Source organism: Mizuhopecten yessoensis, unplaced genomic scaffold, assembly GCF_002113885.1.
Source record: "Mizuhopecten yessoensis strain PY_sf001 unplaced genomic scaffold, ASM211388v2 scaffold10651, whole genome shotgun sequence".
NCBI lineage: Eukaryota > Metazoa > Mollusca > Bivalvia > Pectinida > Pectinidae > Mizuhopecten > Mizuhopecten yessoensis.
The window spans coordinates 1432681-1450522 of record NW_018408653.1 but is presented as its reverse complement, the minus strand read 5'-3'; the positions used below and the strand labels follow the sequence as shown (position 1 = coordinate 1450522).

General features: G+C 34.0%; 1 protein-coding gene across 4 annotated transcripts in view; it reads right to left on the bottom strand.

Moving 5' to 3' along the window:
• The window catches only part of LOC110461716, a 74399-nt gene that overhangs the window by 16112 nt on the left and 40445 nt on the right, over window positions 1–17842 (bottom strand). For all 4 annotated transcript variants that reach the window (XM_021515339.1, XM_021515338.1, XM_021515341.1 and 1 more), the window contains exons 3-7: window positions 14333–14503; window positions 13531–13620; window positions 12204–12713; window positions 11461–11613; window positions 1787–1915 (exon numbers count right to left, since the gene is read on the bottom strand). In XM_021515339.1, coding sequence (XP_021371014.1) covers window positions 1787–1915; window positions 11461–11613; window positions 12204–12713; window positions 13531–13620; window positions 14333–14503 — 1053 coding nt within the window. The remainder of the gene's footprint in view (window positions 1–1786; window positions 1916–11460; window positions 11614–12203; window positions 12714–13530; window positions 13621–14332; window positions 14504–17842) is intronic.

Genomic DNA, 17842 nt, shown 5'->3' with positions numbered 1-17842 from the left:
CGACGACAGTTAAAGAGATACTAAGACAAAAAGGAAGACAAAATCAGGTATTCAGTTAACACCTAAACAAATGGATAGACAATAACGGGTACTTAGTAGATCCCAACATCAAAGGAACACATCACGCTTCCGTCAAAAGACGTCACCAAACCAGGTGTACCGAAAGGGGTCAACACACAAATGGTGGCCGATGCAAATTATCGATAATTCTATTACCTTTTCAATGTCGGATTACATTACTTTTACCTCATTTGGTCAATCGGTCAGTAGGGAATTATTAGCTAAATATAGAACTGATCAATGTCGTCGTTATTGGTTATAAGTAGTAACAGACGAACGTTTTGGAAAATGTTCAACATTATGATGCTTATGTGATATAGTGTTACATCACGAAAATAACCATCCCTCATGACACTGAAAATAAATAATGAGGCCCGGGTCCCACACAGTCCGTCTTTGGAATTGATTTATGTATATTTCTTGTTCCTGATATTTATGTATGAAGGAACAAAGAACGATACCGGCGATTGGTGTGTAAAGTTAGCCATAATCAAAATGAGAATTACAATGATAAAAATTTAAAAGTTCATTTGTGTTTTTGGTCATTTCACAATGCATACTTTGTTTAATGCAACAACTAAATTTACATAAAGTGTTCAATGTAATAAATGAACAGACAAGGATTAAACCTGACTGGCTGTGGGGTCTGTGATACATAGAGTTTTTAAAGTTGTGTTTGTATTGTCGCAATCTATTTATTTTCGCATATCGTATATAATAGCATAGTTTAAATATTAATGTTTTCCCTGAACTTGACACTAGCGTAGAAATGAAGTATACAGACATTGATTAGCTTTATCAAAACGACTAAAATGCATTAGAGTATAAAGTATACAATGGTTTGCGTCATGTCTGGCGGACAAGTTATGGTAATGGAATGCTGTGACCAACCTCATAAATCGTTCATGATAATATGTTATGACCTCCTTCACAGTTGAAAAACCCGGAACCAATTCGTATAAAAAATCCTACCTACGTCATATATCTTCATATTAAAATATTGCGGTATATTAATAACAGGAGCCCGACACATTTTTAAAGATTTTTTGCCTCATATTTAAACATTGGGGATATGTGATGCAGCCATTAATATTAACAACGGAACATACATTGATGCCAGAAAATCATTATTTCATTATTTTTATATAATCAGTCAACAGTTATGTTTACTTACACATTATTTGCAGCAGCAAATATAATGAAACGAAGTGATATCCTTAAGTCTCCCGGTCAGATTGTTTTCTATTCTATCCATTGTCTATCCTCTTTTAGACCATCCGGTGACTTGCATTGTATAGACTAAAATTATTCCACAGTTGACTATGTTGGGTGGGTCAACTTTGTAAACCGTCCCAAAGTCAATGAATATCGATTGATTAGCCTTCAAGACCACGTCAACTTTTATACAAGTATTGTCAGCTTGACATATCAAACCTTGAAACTCGTATTCATTTCCATCACAGCAAAAGCCTGTGTCATTGTTCTAACTAGTATATTATACACGAGGTTAATATAATAACGACTTTCTTAAGCATCTTATAAATATGTTCGCTCTGTCATTTATTGTGGATGGCTCTAACATGTCGTTTTATCATTGAGGTTAAGCAAACTGTCCTTCGGACAGACATAGACATGTTTTAGCTATGCTAATACAGCCTTTGTTTGCCGATAACTCAGAACTAACAATTTACATGTATATACTATATTAGATAAAGGCGGTACTTACATTGGCTATATCGATACATCCCTCGGATGACCTTGAATCGAGCGACCTTTGGTTTGTTGGAGAGGCAGATGTGGAGGTCTTAATTGGGTGTTGAGGTGGCTTGGTGGATAAGGTCCTCTGTGTTTGTACCTGTCAAGTATAGGAGAAAATGTAGCTTATACCTGCACGCTTTATAACGGTGATGCCATCAATCCCACAGACTCCATATCAGAGACACTTGGTCATTGGTTGAAGGTTATCTATAACGGACCATCGACTTGAGTGTTTGGGTGCTCGAGTTCACAAGTTTACTTCTACCCTTGTGGTAGACCACTTCGATAAGATATTGCATAAGTAGTGTGTGTATATACATATTAATACCTTGTAGGTAGCATTATTTATGGCGTTTAAGAATGTAATCCTACAACTTATGCTAATTAACATATATAAGTTTACCCCTTCAGAGATATAATAGACCCCCTGCTTAACTGTGCGCCAATAAAGAAACAATGCGTATGACGTCAGTCTTTAATAGTTACCCAATGAAAATTGACTCTGGATTTGCAAAGTGGATTTGAAATATATAACGACAAAATTCGCTCCTCATTTACATACCCTGTTATTCACTTGTTGGTTGACATATAGAAATATTATACTATGAAAAATATATCACATCCAATTTTGATAAATCTGAACAGTCGCTTGAATGGTACGATTTTTTCCTAGTTAGCGCTGTTATCTATAACCTAGGGGAAATACACGCGTTGATATCAGTAGGGAATAAAAATTGCTGGGTTGATAATTTATATAAAATATTTTCATATATTCAACGGCTGGAGCTAATGTGCTCTGCAGGTCCTGTTTTACCAAGGTGCATTAATTTTTAATTAATGACACATAAAATATCTATATGGAAAAATAATGATCATATATATAAATTATAATTCATGTTTCACGAGACCTCTTTCAAATTTTGTGTCTATACATGAGTGTAAAAATAAAACAGTGAAGGAAATTAAATAGAAAAATATAGCAAATAAATGGAAGATCCCCTAAACGGTAACCTGAGTCCTACGGTATTAATTTTTGTTGTTGTAATATGAAGTGGAGTCAATCAACCCTACCAAAATTTGAGTAAATAAAGGTAAAGTACAATGTTAAGTTTGTCAGGACCACGAGTTGATCATTCCTAGACCGATATTCAGTTAAATCGGCCTATTAGAACTTGACTAAAAGTTTGAAATAGTATTTAAAAATGGCCGGCCATGGCGGCCTTATTGGATTTCTGATCGACCCGAAAAATAAAAACACTTTGTCAAGACCATAAGTTGATAATTCCTACGATGTTTCAGTTAAATCGGCCCAGTAGAACTTGACTTTAAATTTGAAATAGTTTTTCAACATGGCGGCCGTGGCGGCCATATTGGAATTATTATCGACCCAAAAATTAACAACACTTGGTCAGGGAGTTGTCAGTAACATTTCCATGAAGTATCAATGAAATCCCTTTGACAGTATTTCAGCTTAAGTTGAAAATGTAAAATGTTAACGGACGACGTTAAAGCTCAGGTGACCTAAAAAGTGTGGGTTGTATATCAGAAATGTATTGTTTGTGTACACCGATAACAAATAGAAATTTGGTAAAGTAAATAGAAAGCCTTCAATTTGCCTGTAATTACCCAACATACAGCGCAGATAATTTAATTAATCATTATATCCTCGACATGGTTACGGTAAAATGGCTACGAAACTTCCTCAAACAATGATATATGTGTCCGTTGTTTTTAAGGTTTTGAAGTTTTTTATATGAATAATTCCTTTTCATATTTTCACTTTTCCTTTAAGGCAATTATGACTCATATAGATTTGACAATAACTTATCGATTTCAAAACGACTTTGCAAATGTTTCAACTTACGACGTTGTATCAATATTTCCATAAATCATTTTTTATTTGCGGTCTTTACAAAAAATTGCGAGAGCGATTAAACTAATACTGTGGACAATTGAATAAAATCAACAACACATTAAAGTCACGAATAACTGTTCGATTTATAAAATCACATAACTTCAACGACTGAAACCAACATATTTATTTTACTGATTGGAACTGATAGTCTACACATGGCTTTTAAGTTTAAAATAACACATTCATAAAGCTATTCAGCGGTCTATGAGCGGCGACTTTGATCTGACGTACCGGAAGTTTAGTCATAAATAATCAGTTAACATAACGTGGAAATAGCGGTGCCTCGCTTTGGTGTGATGATAAGCAAATCAGTCGACATGCGTGATGTTAAATAGTGTTTACAAATGTGTATGTTAATATAGATGAATATTACATTATTTATTGTATTGTCGTATCAAATTCAACCGTTACCTCTATCCACTTTGCTATGGAAATAGAGATAGCAGTCATGCATTTGTCCAAACGTTTTACCCGTGTTTTTTGAAGTCACAATCCATTCGTCCATGTGTTTAACCAATGGTTTTGAAGTCACACTACACAAGTCCATTTGCTTTACCCATGTTTTTAAAGTGCACAATAAGTTCTTTTATGTTTTAAGGCATCAAAAATTCGATTATATTTATTATCATAAATACTGCAACATATGTACACTATCCTTTCGTTTAGAGTAGGAACGCTGAATAAATATATCAGAAAGATGTTGCGTCTGTCTCATGAATACCTCCATTGTTAATTCAGTACAATATTGTTAACTGTGATGTACTAACCGCTGAACACATCTGTAACTTAAGTGTGATGAGTACAGACAAAGATGTATATCAGTAATAATTTAGGATATTCATGAAAAAATTGCGTGTAGTTTACATTACCTTTGTATTGATGTGGAAGCATAATTAAATCGTAAGTGTTCTTTATTGCTTTTCATATATGTTATATGCATATAGTCTTCAAATGACAACAACATTTTATTAGGAGCAATTAACGTAATTACCACAAAGTTACTTAATAATTGGTGAATAAAATTGAAACCAGTTAAAAGTTGGAACAGACAACAGCTAGAACAGTTAACGGAACGGAACAAATGATTTATTATTGTTATTTACATCAAGGGATATGGTAATAGTTATATTTGTGTAAGTATGTGGTACCCAGATATATCCACAGTGATATATCTGTACTTGTGTGGTACCAAGATAAATCGACACTGTCCTGTCTGTACTCATTATAGTACATGTACCTAGAGATGTGCACATTGAGTTGTCTGTACTCATGTAGTTCCTAGAGATATCCAGACTGGCATGTCTGTACTCGTGTGGTACCCTTGGATAACCACACTGACCTCTTTGTGCTCGTGTGGTACCGAGAGATCTCCAGACTGACATGTCTGTACTCGTGTGGTTCCTAGATATCCAGTCTGATTTGTCTGTACTCGTGTGGTACCCAAAATATCCAGACTGACTTGTCTGTAATCGTGTGGTTCCTAGATATCCACACTGACCACTCTGTACTCGTGTGGTACCGAGAGATATCCAGACTGATTTGTCTGTACTCGTGTGGTTCCAAGATATCCACACTGACCACTCTGTACTCGTGTGGTACCGAGAGATATCCAGACTGACTTGTTTGTACTCGTGTGGTACCCAAAAATATCTGACTTGTCGGTTCTCGTTTGATTCCGAGATATATCCACACTGACCTGCCTTTACTCGTGTGGTACTTAAGGATATCAACACTGACTTTTCTGTACCCTGTTGGTACTTGGGATTAACAGAATAACCTGTCTGGAGATCTCTCGGTACACTGAGATAACCAGACTGGCCTTCTAAACCCGTGTAATATACTGAGATAGCCAGACTGACATGTCTTTACTCGTGGGGTACCCTCGGATAACCACACTGACCAATCTGTAACCCTGTGGTTTGATGAGATACTCACACTTATCTGACTGTACTCATGTAGTACCCGGAGGAGATAACCAAGCTGATAGTTATGTACGCAGGTTACCCTACTGACAACAGTAGCCGGGATGTAAAAAACAATATACTACATTCCAAGTCCATGTTGGGATATTACTTTTTTTTTAATTAACAAGCAAACCTCAAGCTAGTGTCCCTTACAATTCACTTACATAAAAACGACAGCAAGATTAGATATACGAAAAACACATGGCCAACTACTGACATGTAACATAAATCCATCATCAAACTGAACAGGTTCCAATATCTCTAAGAAAATGTTGTGCTGATTCCCAATAACTAAATGAAGTCAATTAATCACACGAAACGTTAGTAATATACAGAGACCTTAGGGATTGTAACGGCGTGGTCCTAACAAAGAATTTTTCAGAAATTTAATATCTCTTCACCGCAAGGGAAAAGTAAATACAAGCTCTTCCCTAGATACGCCATGCTCACAGTATGTGATATATTGTCTGAGTTAATAAATCCTGTCTCGGTGATATTTAATATGGCTTCGTGTGTTCGTGGTGCAATTGTTGTGTGTCAATCTTTGTTTAGATATACCAACATTCCTGTATTAGAATAACTATACTATACTTCATTTATTTATTATATCAGCTTCCTGTGGTTTGTCATGCCATCTGAGGTTTCATGTATTGAAAGTGACAGTCATTGTATATATCATGTACAAATGATTGAAAATCCATTGTCGAAAATCCATTCAATATAATTATAAGCTTATTGTTATCATAGAAATCGTAACGAATTGACTATTCAATTATCTGTCATTTCCTCAATTTCAAATTGATAGAGGAACTACATAGAAATATTGTATGAGTAAAATGTATAAACACAAAGGAGACTGGCACATAACACATCCTTTTTAAATGAAGTGTAGACGGTTACATTAGAGAGAGTCAACAAAGGCACAGAATATTGGTATGTCGCATCTATAAGCAAAGACGCATTTGTGCATTTCATAATAATTTATAATGAATATAAAGATACAGTAACAGCATAAAAGGCATTTATTGAATTTTCTATTTAGTTTTTGATTTTTTTAAATTGAAAATGAAGAACATGACCCCACTATTATATATGTAATTTTACAAAAGATAAAAAGAAAGAAGTATCAGAAACGACTGTTCGTGCTACAGATATCAGTAATAATGTTGTCCTCTTCTGAACTACTGGCATGGTTATGACGTAACCATGCCGCCTTGCATTATGAGAAATTCTACAGCACAATTTGGAATATCTGTTTTAACGGCTTAATGAACTACACTATCTCAGTGTACAACTTTTTGACGATTCCACTCTTGCCTCGATTAAAACGAAGTTAAACTATATACTGTTATAAGTTCGCAATTACAACATTACAACCGATTTGTCCTTGACCAAATATTTGTCACAATCCATAACACAAACAAATTCTTTGTACGATCATAAATGGTCATTCCTCCTCGGGCACTATTGGTTTTTTCCAGATTAATTTAATAATCGACTATTAGCTTAGATGATAATGTCATCGAACTTGAAATCGTCATAATAATTTAAGAAATCATTACTTTCTAAAATAAATTAATGACTGATTTAAGAAGACTTCTATTTCGCATATTTTTTAGATAATGGAATTTAAATGCCTGAACGAATATTTCAAATCACGCTAACGATATTAATTTAATGAATCACATCAACAGGAGATAAGTTTGAAAGCTTTGAAAGTGAATATTTGAAATAAATATTTTTTCAAGAATTTGAAATCTTCTTAAATTTGATCAAGTTTACATGGTTATCATAAACTAGATATACTATATTCTACATATTCTTACATATAAATGGGTAAATACGCTGACTTTAAAGTCCATTTACGTGGCACCAAGATCCATTAACCAAACTCTGTTGAAATTTCGATCCCCCCACCCCCCACCCACTTTCTTGAATAGCAGTTTCCTGTAACATTTATTTGACTTAAGATAATAAGATATGCATGTGTGTGTCTAAGGTACAAGGCTAGAAAAAATCATGTCAATCAAATATTAATCTGAAGTGTAATTTTGCAATAGAATAATTATTTTTAACATGCCATGTACTGGTTTTATCCACGAATGAATGAATTCATCGGTAACATTAAACTAAAATGTTGGCGAAAGTAAATCTGATAGCTCAGGATATCTATAACACATTTTTATATCTCATCAATTCAAACTCAAAAAAGCATTGATGACGTGATGCCTTAGTCGAATGCAGAAAATCTTCGTTCGGTTTCCGCCTTTTGTCCTTTACATTTGTTTCAAAAAAAAATTTGACACATGTGGCTTGTTTTCACTCACCTATATTTAAAGTTTAACAAAACAGTTTTGCTGAAAGGAAAACCAACATAAGCATGAGTGTAGATTATTTTAAAGAACCGCAGACACTTCTGGACCATATGACCAAACAAAGTACGCTTAGCTAAAGTGAACCGTTCTTCAGCAGTATCAACAAGTATAATTAATTACCATTTGTTTGTACAAAGGGTTAAATGTTGTGGTCAGCCTGAGATATTGGTTTCTCTCAAAGAACACTTCAAAAACGCTTTTGGTCAGCTTTATTGTCATTTATCGATACTTAAACATGTGGCAAACACTCAACTAAATGTGTGTTGATCTACAGACCACTCGAACACTTTGACAGTGACACGTTAAAACCATGAATAATTGACAGTGGGTTGTTTTAGGACATCAATAGGACTAAAAACATGCCTAAGTTTTTTTTCGGAATGAAACACATCTCAACGATATGGAGAATATTAACTGGGGTCATAAAGCATATGTCAGCATATCGAAACATATCATATTAATGATGTTTTTATTACAACTTCATCAAGTTTATTATAACTTCTATATTATCAATGCATGAATCACGTGCATGCTACTTTATGCCTTTGTGCTACCACTAGTACATGTGGATCACACCATTAATCAGTAGCAATTTACAATACAAAAATACCATTTGTTACAAGCGGTTAGAAACATTTCCCACCATTTAATAATAACCACACTTGTATAGATTTAAATTGTGCAAAGAGACAAACAACTGTTTCCGGAAGCGAGAAATTGAGTACTTTTCCCATGTCATTTAATGAAGGTTTAAACTATATTCTGCTATCTTTAAAGTGTCGTCGATTATGCTAATCTCGACAACCCAGCACGAACCTAGATTGTCCTCACAACATCAGAGTTTTTGTTTGTCTTCATATTAAAACTTTGTTTACTATTTGAACCCCGACAAAGATACGGAACAGATAAGAAATACATGTTGTGAGTGCTCCCCAATGAGACGTGCTTACTTTATTAAAGCGTGTGTCAAACTAGGTGAATGATGTCAGCTAATCTCGATTGGATCCTGACATTTCCTTCACAATTTCTTCTTTTCATTTGAACGTATAAGTAGACGCATTTCACACATTGGCACCCTACATAGAGAGGTCAAGTTTGCATCTCAACAATACACTTTACCTTGATGATCCTAGTATAATAAGTTATAAAGTAAATTACAATAAGATTCATCAGTTTGGAAATATGTGATATCAGAGTTTTGCTTTTTGCACAAACAATGTACGTATGTCTCTGGTCGAGTGACATGAAAAATATACAATTTCGTCACATCGTTGTACAGGTAAATAATACAAATCGCTCACTCAGTCATAGCCTGACCAAGGGACCAGTCGGTCTTGAGACGTTGCGACACGTTTAATACGTACATTGTTTGTGTAAGAGCAAAACTCTGATATAACTTATAAAGTTAATTACAATGTCATTAAAGCTTGATGCACTTACTTATTTACATGTTTTTGAACATCTTTGAAGCAATTATAATTTATATTAGCTTATACAGTTGTATTATTTTTTGATCAATTAGCTATCTATTCTTGTGTGGTTGATATTAAATATTATAGATTTAATCTTAAGTATGACATATCTTTAGAAGCTACAAGTTGTAAATTCGAAACGTTATGAATAGTTTTATAGGCGGAGTCCTTTTTTGCTGGTATTCTCCATTTTGTGTCAGACATTTTCATATTTTTTTTTTAAACTTGTGTACCACCGATAAACTCCTATTGGAGGAATTAAAATATGGTGAAGAAAAATGAACCAAATTTCCTCAGTTAAAAAGCACTTATGTTTATCAGTTTAAATTTTCAATGATAAATGATCGGAATAAAACATACCATAAAACGAAGGAAAGTTTTGATTTTATCGATTTCCAAATAAAAGGTAATTAGGATCTAAGAGAGACTTAAAATAAGTTCAAAACATTAATACGATACATATCTCAGCTGTTGTGATTATTGAAACATTACAAAAAAAGTAGGAATGCTAAAATCCATTCAACACAATCACTAAAAACACTTTATATTGATCAAAAAGTAAAGAGAGAAAACCCTAACACCTAAGTACCTGTCCGTGGAGGGAGGAGAACATGTACGAAACTGATATATACTTGAGGCTATGTTTAGGAACACATTTAATAAAACATAATCGATATAGGTAGTATACATATAACTCATGTGGGTACCTGTGTAAGATTCAATAGAGTATTGAATAATAAGGGAGCACAATATTTTAAAACTATTTAAAATGTAAACAAAATATTCATGTTTTAGGATTTCAATGATCACGCTCAGCAAATACAAAACAATTTGTATTCTACATATCTTTATCAAAATCAAATATTCAAAAATTGTTACCTTATGTACAGGAAGGCACTATGCTAATGAAATCCGATATAACTATATATATGAATATATAGTCCCAGTATATGGTATTTTTAAAAGTAAATTTTAGCATACAAGAGTTGTTTCCCTTGCTTTACGATTTTTATCAAATCACTCTGAAGAGATTCAATCACAATTTTAAAAGAAAATATCAATTTGTTGAATCAAAATTTGAAATTGTAACTTTTAATTTAAACAATCATTATGCATCCAAGTATAAACCAGCTGTATGACCAAACTGTGAAAACAGATTAAATAAATAATCATGAAGGTTGTTTTTTCTAGATGCCGAAACGTCTTAGTGAAATCCTCAACATGTATTCCAGTACAAACGCTTGTTCCACAAACAACAAACCTAGATGAACGTTGCTCGGTTGTATCAAGTCTAAATCATCTAATTCAATAATAGAAAGGTTAATCTGCTCCTTTTTTTCTTTTGATTTATATTAAAAAATACCGGTCCTGTGATTCAACATTATGAAATTAACGATATATCTGCACAAAATTAACAACAAAAATTAAAAAAAAAACTAAAAAAACTAAACAATTTTGACTTAATTGCATACTCAAATGTTTAAAATTATTTAAAGGGCATCGACGTAGAAACATTTTCTGCTTTTTTCTTTCATTTTCCCCCAAATATCAGCTAGCTTGTTAACGGAACGCATCATGCTTTTGATATAGGAATTCCTCAGATCACATTCCATTAACTCCATCATGCTATTTAAATAACCTTCCATTACTAAACGAATGTCTGAGGTATCAGCGGAATCGGTTATTGCAGTTAAGGATTAGAAAGTAATGGATTTTAGAAAACACGGCGTGGACACATGTTTTCAATGTACAGAAGCAATAAATAACCCGATTTATGTGTTTACAGTGGGTAAAATAACAATCCGGTAGTGGATTTTTTATATATTTAAGTTTATACCATTGAATACGTTTTAAATTGATATTTATATAGGTAGAATTACAAAAACATAGTTAGCATGTCAAGTGATGGTCCTTACCTTGGACGGCTCTTCTAAGTACTGGCCATAAGTTTGAATAAAGCAGTCTCTACTCTCCGATATGAGGAGGCTGAATTCCTCGTCAGACAGTGTCCTCCACTTATCCCATATCTGTCGGCTCACACTCTGGGACAACTCTTTCTCGTCAAGTGCCTACATCCAGAAGGTAATAAATCAATGATTCACTCACCGTGACATCAATCTATAATTCAATACGTAATAGGTGTACTATATTGTTCGCGGATGTTGAAAAAGGATAGGCCATGCTTGGTTTGACACCATTTGTCGGTGTGCTAATACAAGATTGAGCTCAGGTAAATAGTTGTGACTGACTAGGTACGCGTCTGCTCTTTGTTAAACCAGCTTTGATGCGACCAGATCAAGCGTATGATTGACAACGATCTGCGTGATACACTCCACAAAGGAATCACATTAGAATGTATTACAGAAAGGACTTTATCGATTTCAGTAATATCATACCCAATTATTGTTAAAACAGGCTTTGTTAATTACATTTACAGCTTTACTGATGAATGGATTGATACTCGTGACGATTAACACATAATGAAAGAAACGCTTCGGAAAGGATGTTCATACAATTAACTTGATAGTATTTAAAAAAAACTGACTTCATTAATTTATTTTATTTTTCATCATAGATACAATTTCGTTGATCAATGGATGGTATCTAAAAAGTTATAAAAAATGAAAAAATCTCAAATAAGTTAACGACTGGAACTTACTTGATCGAAGTGTTTGCTCAGACGTAATCTTCTTTCATCAAGGGATGCGCTTTTCCTGATGGACCGTTTTTTCTCAGAGTCGGAGAGATTCTCGATAGTACTGTCGCTGTCCTCCTCATTGCTTAACCCGCCGCTGACTGTGCACACTTGCACCCTTCCAGGCAAGTCTTCATCCTTGGCTTGAGGACGGAGACAGTTGGTCAGGACGCTATTGCTACCTCCAAGTCGTACTTTTCCCGACCTGCTCGACTTGTTTGGTGCACTGTTTGGAACTTTCTTCCTCTTCGAACTCATGCTAGCAGAGCCTTTTCGGGGCGACGGCGCTGATGTCAGACGGTGTTTGTCTTCTATACCATCAGCTTGATGAAGGCGACCGGAGTCCCGCACGTGTTGCAGCTGTTCAATTGTCCTCAAATGGTCACCCAGTAAAATGGATATATCGTCACGGGTGATCTGGGAACCCTTTTGCACAAGTTTACAGGCGAGCTGTTTTTCAGATGTTTGGAGAATCTTCGAATATAAGTACAGACAAAAAGACATAAAAGTATGCACACTATTTAGGATCGACTGACCCATACAGGAATCAGACGGACTTGGTGACACCGTATCAGCGAGTGTCATATTTACATGATGAAGCTATCATTGAGATAGGAATTGAGGCATGACTTCTGTTAAATTATGAAAACGATGGGGGTTTTTTCTACGCCATAAAATCAACAATGTCACTCAACCTGCCCCTCGGGAGTCAAACAATGACTATTAGACTGAAACCTGATATGCATGATATATCTAATTTTTTGATTGGGTTTCAACCAATATTTATACATAAGTTATGACGCGTGTGTATTAAAATAATTACATTTTACGTAACTCGTCTCTAGATTAATATAAATAATAGAATAAAAGAAAACTCATGTACAGTTAATATAGTAAACGTTATAATAAAAATGATCGAAGCAGTGAGCATTAACAAAGTTGAACTTAAGAAAGGCAAATACAATACAATATTACGAATAAGGAACATGTTCTAAAATTTGCATACGCAATGAATTTGACAAACATGGCGGACGATTATCCGATACCTGTAGTGATTAAATAACTGATATATGTCTGGTCTGAATATCAAAGAAACCTTTCATTTGAAATAAATATTTTCAAAAAAGAAACTTAAAGTAACTGTGATGACACAACCTCATATGCGAGCTCCACCATAAAACTGTATTTAATGCAAGGACATTGATTTGTTCCAATCCTCATTTGTTACTACAACAAAACCACTAATGGCCTCCAGACAGGCGGCCATTTTGATTATTTGTATTTTTCTTACCTCTTCGTCCGCTGGTTTCAGCTGTATCTCAACCGTCCAGGGGGAGTTACCACTGGCATCAGAATCCGAAAACAGTTGTTGCGTATTAGCCTGAAATTGTGATTGTGATCTAAGATAGATTTAAAGACACAAGCATATGCATTTGTTATTATGTTTTGAACAGTGAAAGTATAATTTTGATCAAATTGACAACAAAATTTACATAATGAAGTACTTACCCCACATATAAAGTTGATAAAATTAATTTTCAATAACAAAAGGGTCTAAATCGTGACCATTTTTGTAGGATGGTCCAATTTAAACAAGTGAGACGTAAATTAGCACGTATTCGGTTCATATGTCCCAATGTTCAAATATTGGTTCGCGTCTTAATCACGTATTAAAAACAGGTTTCTTTCAACTTAAATTTTAACAATAGTCTTTTAATCACTGCAAGCTAGTGATAGATATATACCGCTGTTTGCGACAGAAATAAGAAGAGGGATTACGACTTAAATATTCAGAATAAACCCTTTAAGAAGTTAATATCATCAGAAACTGTCGGCGATTTGATGTCCATTATACACGAAATTAATTATTATTAATTGAAATTAAAAAGTGCATTATATATAAAGGTATTTAATTAACAATTTGACATGTGCAGTATAAATCTTTTAGTTTATTTTTGAACAAATTGCAGATATCTTTCATGTATTTTCAGTTACATAATGAAAGTTATCAATAAAAATGCCTTACAAATAAAAAATGGGAAATTAATGTGTTAGTTCTGTGAATTAGGAAGTTATTTCAGAGAATAGTTTACCTGGATTTCTATGCGTGGGGTGATATCGTTAGAAATACAGGTAAACACGAAATCGACAAGCTGATGACGTAGATTTCTCATGATAACCTCGTATTCTGACTGACTTAATGCTCCGTGCTCGTGTCGGTCTTGTAAGGCATCCAGGAAGGCCTCCACTAGGTCGTCCATTCTCTAAATACAAGCAATTTTAATAAGGTACAATCAGATGTTAACAAACCTATCACATTAATTTTATCACAGTTAAATTAAGACAATTTAATATCAGAAGTGAACATATCTCCATAATAACATTCTAAAAATGTTTTTAATCAAAGTTAAAACAAGTAACACCACTGTAATGACTAATTTACTAATGGAGTTTCAGAGTGTGACCTACGTGATAACATACCAGATACAGTCGTCACAGCTGAATTAATTGTAATAACTTTGTTTAAATACATTTTCTTAAAGTCTGAAAAGATGTGTTATGTTGAATTTTTCGTAATAAGTTTATAACTCACCATTGAAGCCATAATTCATAAAATAATAACACAATATACATGTTATAAAATAATAACACATTATACATGTTATAAATGTATCATTTTAAAACCAGTATGGGCTGTAAGCCGTAACAGACATTTCACCATTTCCCTTCACTAACATCCTAAAGTTAAAAAAAAAATCACATTTACGTGCGTTGTCACTTGACCACACTGTCTTCCCATCTACCAGAGAACATGCTCACTCAGTAAAACTTCATTCAAATTATTAACAGATTCCCTTCACCTACATTCTAAAGCCAAACACACAAAAACATGCATGTATGTTGACTACATTGTCAGCCCATCTACCCGAGAGCATGCGCATTCAATAAAAACTTCATTCAAATCAATGGACGTTAATCGGCACAGCAATGAAAACTAAATTAATCAAGAGGTAGTTGTTTATGACGGGATAGTTTTAAATCCTTTTCGCATCAGTACCCTGGTTTAAATACAATACAATATAAAAGTAAAGTTGATTTAAACAAAAATAATCTAACATTTTAACTAAATGTGGAGCCATTTGAGTAACTGATTGAAGGTACTATTGTAATACAGCGAACTGCATTATTTACTGATCACACGTGTCGATTTCCCCCTCGGTCAAGTTAACTATGCTTGCACCATCTATATGATACTATAGGTGGCTACTATTGGATAACAAGTGGTACCGAGATCGGAGTGGTACTAAAGGCAATCTATCGACAGACACCTACATACCTGTCATGTTCAGACGCAGTAATATATCAGTATTTAATTGTATCTTTATGCTGTAATGGATTTAAACAAATCCCCACACAATGTGTTTGAAATGCATGCTTTAAAAAAATTCCTACAGGGCCTTGAAAACAGCATATGTATCTACACTGTAATAGTCCATTGTGTGTGAAGTTTAAAAATGTCAATAATTGAGTGTGTGATGCAACACTCATTAGACACGTTAACTATGTCTGTATTTACCTACATTATATACTTATCGTTTGATGTATTTGGTACATCAGCATTCTTTTTTATCTTTCCTACTTGGAATTAGTAAATCATTTAAATCAATCGATACTTGTTTTATCTTAATGATGGCAATTATCATCACTGAAGGATTCTACCAGACCACGAACAAATGACGATCATATTTTTATTGTGTATTGCTGTTCAAAGCATTTCAATCTGATGATAGTATCATGGTTGCAATATTTATTTCCTTGAGAAATATTCTATTCCACAGTGTTAACTACATATCAAGTGCTTTCAACGCCACTGCAAACACTTGTTATCATTTAAAAAACGTAACATAATTTACTGCGGATTTGACCTAGATTCTCATGACACGTGTCCTCGAGAAAAATAGAACACTGTTAATCCCCCGGATTATTTGGTCTTATTCTCTTTGCACTTTTTCAAGAGTCTCCATGTCTCCCTTTCCTTTGCTCACATTTTTTGCCATAGCTTCATCGATTTTGAGTTTGATTAACGGTTTTCGTAACGTTTCGGTATTCTCTTATTCATATTTATTGGATAACACGAACACAAAAGGCTGGGTATATGAATATACCACTTTTGTTTACAAGAGAAATCGAATTAGAAAACAATTTATCACGGCGTTAATACAAAATGACAGACTCAGAACCCACATCGCTACAACAAGACATCAACAGGAATTGAGGAGATACTAAAAAACAGAAACGGCATATAAAACATACGGAAAATGGAGGTAAAACCGGATGTTCCGGAAGGTTAAGCGTTTCCTTCACCACGCGTGACACTAATCAATGTGTATACCGTCAAAACCTTAGGAACACTATATAACTCTATACTGGTAAGACGTCGACCCCTGAGATTGATATTACCCGTCTGATAGCCTTCACCACAAATGACACTAGTCAAGATGTTTACCGTCAAAACCTAATTAACCCTATATAAATCTATACTGGTAAGACGACTACCCCTGAGATTGAACGTCAGTAGTCTGATGGCTCCGGTATGCATGCTTTCGTCTTATTTAACGATTGTAATACTTACATATCGACATTTTATCTACTAATCGAAGAATGTACAAATACATTTATCTTATATTTGGCACGGGTAAAATCAATGTCTAAAAGCATTTCTTCTGCGTAGAATGTCTTGTAAACAGACTAGAAGACTTAAATACTATCATCTAATTGATTAATGACTTATAGCTTCGGTGTCGTATCTCAGTTTGCAAATATATCTAATGAGCTCACGATTAACAGAAATATTCTTATGTATCTTGTATACTTCAACATTTTCATTGAAAGTGTTAAATTTGCGACCCTCGTGAAAATGTGACGCCTATAACGTAATATGGTATTATACCTAACAACTGCGAAAAAGAAAACAAAAAAACAACAACATGTGACTTGGTATTGCATTCTGCAATATCTAAGCAGGTAAGAACATGTATCAAATAAATATTTTCAAAGTCATTTTTAAAGAAACAATTACAGAGTATTTATTTATATAATCTGTGGGTGGTCCCCTTGAATCCCACGGCATGTACCTCTGTTTTTGTGTTAATAGTTACAGTAAACGTCATCGATTATATTATTATCTACTTATGCAGATTAAGGTTGTCTGTTTATTACATAAACATTTTTTTACATGACTAGTTGTGCATTTATTACAATATATTTTAACTCTACGTAGGCGCGTATTTGTTTTGTGGTTTTCATATCGATAGCACGCCGATGTCTAATATTAACAAGCAACTTTATCAATCTGCATTACGTCATTTACCTAGATTTTTATAATTGATATTACAAAGTCTAGACGGATGGGAAAAGTCGGGACGCTAAATTTGACTTGTACATGATTAAACACATTTTTATCTACTTCTCTAGCAGGTGATAACACGACGTGGCCAAATTACTTTCCTAATAGCTGCAATGCGACGTAATGTTTTTCTCAACCATCAATAATTAAGCAAACAAGACTGTTATTACTACGTACAGGTACACACACATAACCT